Genomic DNA, 2,121 nt, shown 5'->3' on the forward strand with positions numbered 1-2,121 from the left:
TTATAGATATGAAAGGCTAATCTGTTCCTTAGGCTTAAAAAACATATAACAACAAGTATTTCTGATACTATCAAAAAGTTTCTAAACAAAAAGGCACAGTCATATATAATAGTCATGCGTAAGTTTATTTGTAAAAATCCATTTTCTTTTTTTTATTAAAACAATAATAAATATATATATTTTTTTCAATTTAAGCTAGAATTTGTGGCAGTAAAGGTATGACATCTGTGTCGCATGACAAAGCAGAGGGGCAGCAATTGTTACTTCTGGAGGCCATATCTCAGAAATCATCTATGAGTAAAATAGAACAGCTAATAAAAGATGGTGCTAGTGTTAATGATGCCACAAAGAACGGTGTTCGTCCATTACATTATGCCGTAGGCATGAAATTCGCTGACTGCGTACGTTTATTATTATCAAAAGGAGCGGATGTTAATCTTGCAGACGACACGGGATTCACCCCTTTGCTCTTATCCGCAAGTCATGGATGTTTCAAAGTAATGAAAGTGCTGATAGATAATGGTGCAATAGTAAATTACTGTGGTGCAGAGGGAAAAGATGTTCCGAAAAGTATACGAGATATGGGGTATCTAACGTATGACCCCCTAAACATGGCCATTGAAAATAATCACGAACAGTGTGTTAAACTTTTACTTGAAAATGGAGCACATGCAAATAAACACTACTATATGGGATACGAAATTAATTTGATGCCATTGCATCACTTGACATGTTTAGAGTTACTGCTAGAACATGGAGCAAATCCGAATTCACTAAGTCGATATGGTACTACACCCCTAATGAAAGCTTGTAAAGAGAATAATCCAAACGCAGTAAGCCTTCTTATAAAATTTGGTGCGAACGTAAATTTAGGATCTGGTACGTCTTTCAAAGACGTTACGCACAATGTTGGTGACGTTTTCAGATTTTACGTACCCGACACTTAAAAGGGCCTAAAACAAGAAAAAATATAGGAAAGATCAAGTGTAATCATGTGTAAAAAACATTTAAAGCACTACAAAAATTAAGTTACATATAGTTTATCGGTTTTTATTCAGTTTTGTCAATCTGTTTACCTAATCCTAACAAGAAAAATCTTGTATTTTTCGTGTAGACGGGTAACATCATAATGTTGTTCTTCGAGTATTCCTTCTTTTTTCGGGTACTTATAGGTATGTAAAATATAATATTGCTACACCATTGGAAAGAGGAGCGTAAGGGCTTTTGGGTGACATGTGTCTAAAACGTAAATAACGCAATTTTTGGACCGAGTAGGCGTTGAAAGAAGTCATTTTTGATTGTAGACACCAAGAAAAAATATCACTCCCTTAAGGCACAACAGTTTAGAATGCATTTATAGCGAGAATGTTATATTCTCAAATTGACGATAGCGCATATCCTTTTGTAAAACAAGTTTGGAAAATTCTATGAAAGCAAAGAAATCTAATGTAAATGAGCGAATCCCGTAAAAACATCGACATCATTTCCAAAAACCTAGCCTAAAGTACACTGTCACAACAACGTTTTAAAAACTTGTTATAAAAAGAAATTATCAACATTGATTAAAAATGTGCAAAACTTTTCATTTAGTCAGAAAATATAACATGCCTCCTATTTTATTACATCTGAACGGCATTTATTCGGACAATTATCTCATTTATAGCATTAAACAAAAAAAAATTGAGCATAAGAACCTTAGAGGTCTCCCGTCACAAAAAAAAAATAACCAACGTTTTACGTTAGTAATTCCGGTGTTGGTTATAGAAAACAACGAAAAATAATGTGTTTTGCACTTTAGATCGGAGGATAAAGCCAGCATGATAAATTCCAAATAAAAAAGAAAATATTCGATGCTTTAAATAATATTTTTATCGATTAGTATCGAATATCGATGCATTGAAAGGGTGTCTACCAAAATGTCACAATGAAAGCGTTTTCAATTTTTCTTAGAATTATTAAGGACAAGTTGTTACTAATCTTCAAAAAAGAGTAAAAACAACATAAATGTTTCGAAAAATATCTCTATAAAGTCAAATTCCTTTGCAAAAGGAACATGTTGATGTATATAAAATAAATAGAAATCTAAAAATCAACAAAATGAAGTGGTCGCATGGTGGTCTA

General features: G+C 32.6%; 1 protein-coding gene across 1 annotated transcript; it reads left to right on the forward strand.

The window, feature by feature from the left end:
- Positions 1 to 218: 218 nt before the first annotated feature.
- Positions 219 to 947, forward strand: LOC139500351 (ankyrin repeat and SOCS box protein 13-like). Its single transcript, XM_071289095.1, has one exon. The coding sequence runs from the start codon at positions 219 to 221 to the stop codon at positions 945 to 947; it is 729 nt and encodes a 242-aa protein (XP_071145196.1).
- Positions 948 to 2,121: the final 1,174 nt, after the last annotated feature.

This window comes from Mytilus edulis, chromosome 13 (assembly GCF_963676685.1).
Source record: "Mytilus edulis chromosome 13, xbMytEdul2.2, whole genome shotgun sequence".
NCBI classification, from domain to species: domain Eukaryota; kingdom Metazoa; phylum Mollusca; class Bivalvia; order Mytilida; family Mytilidae; genus Mytilus; species Mytilus edulis.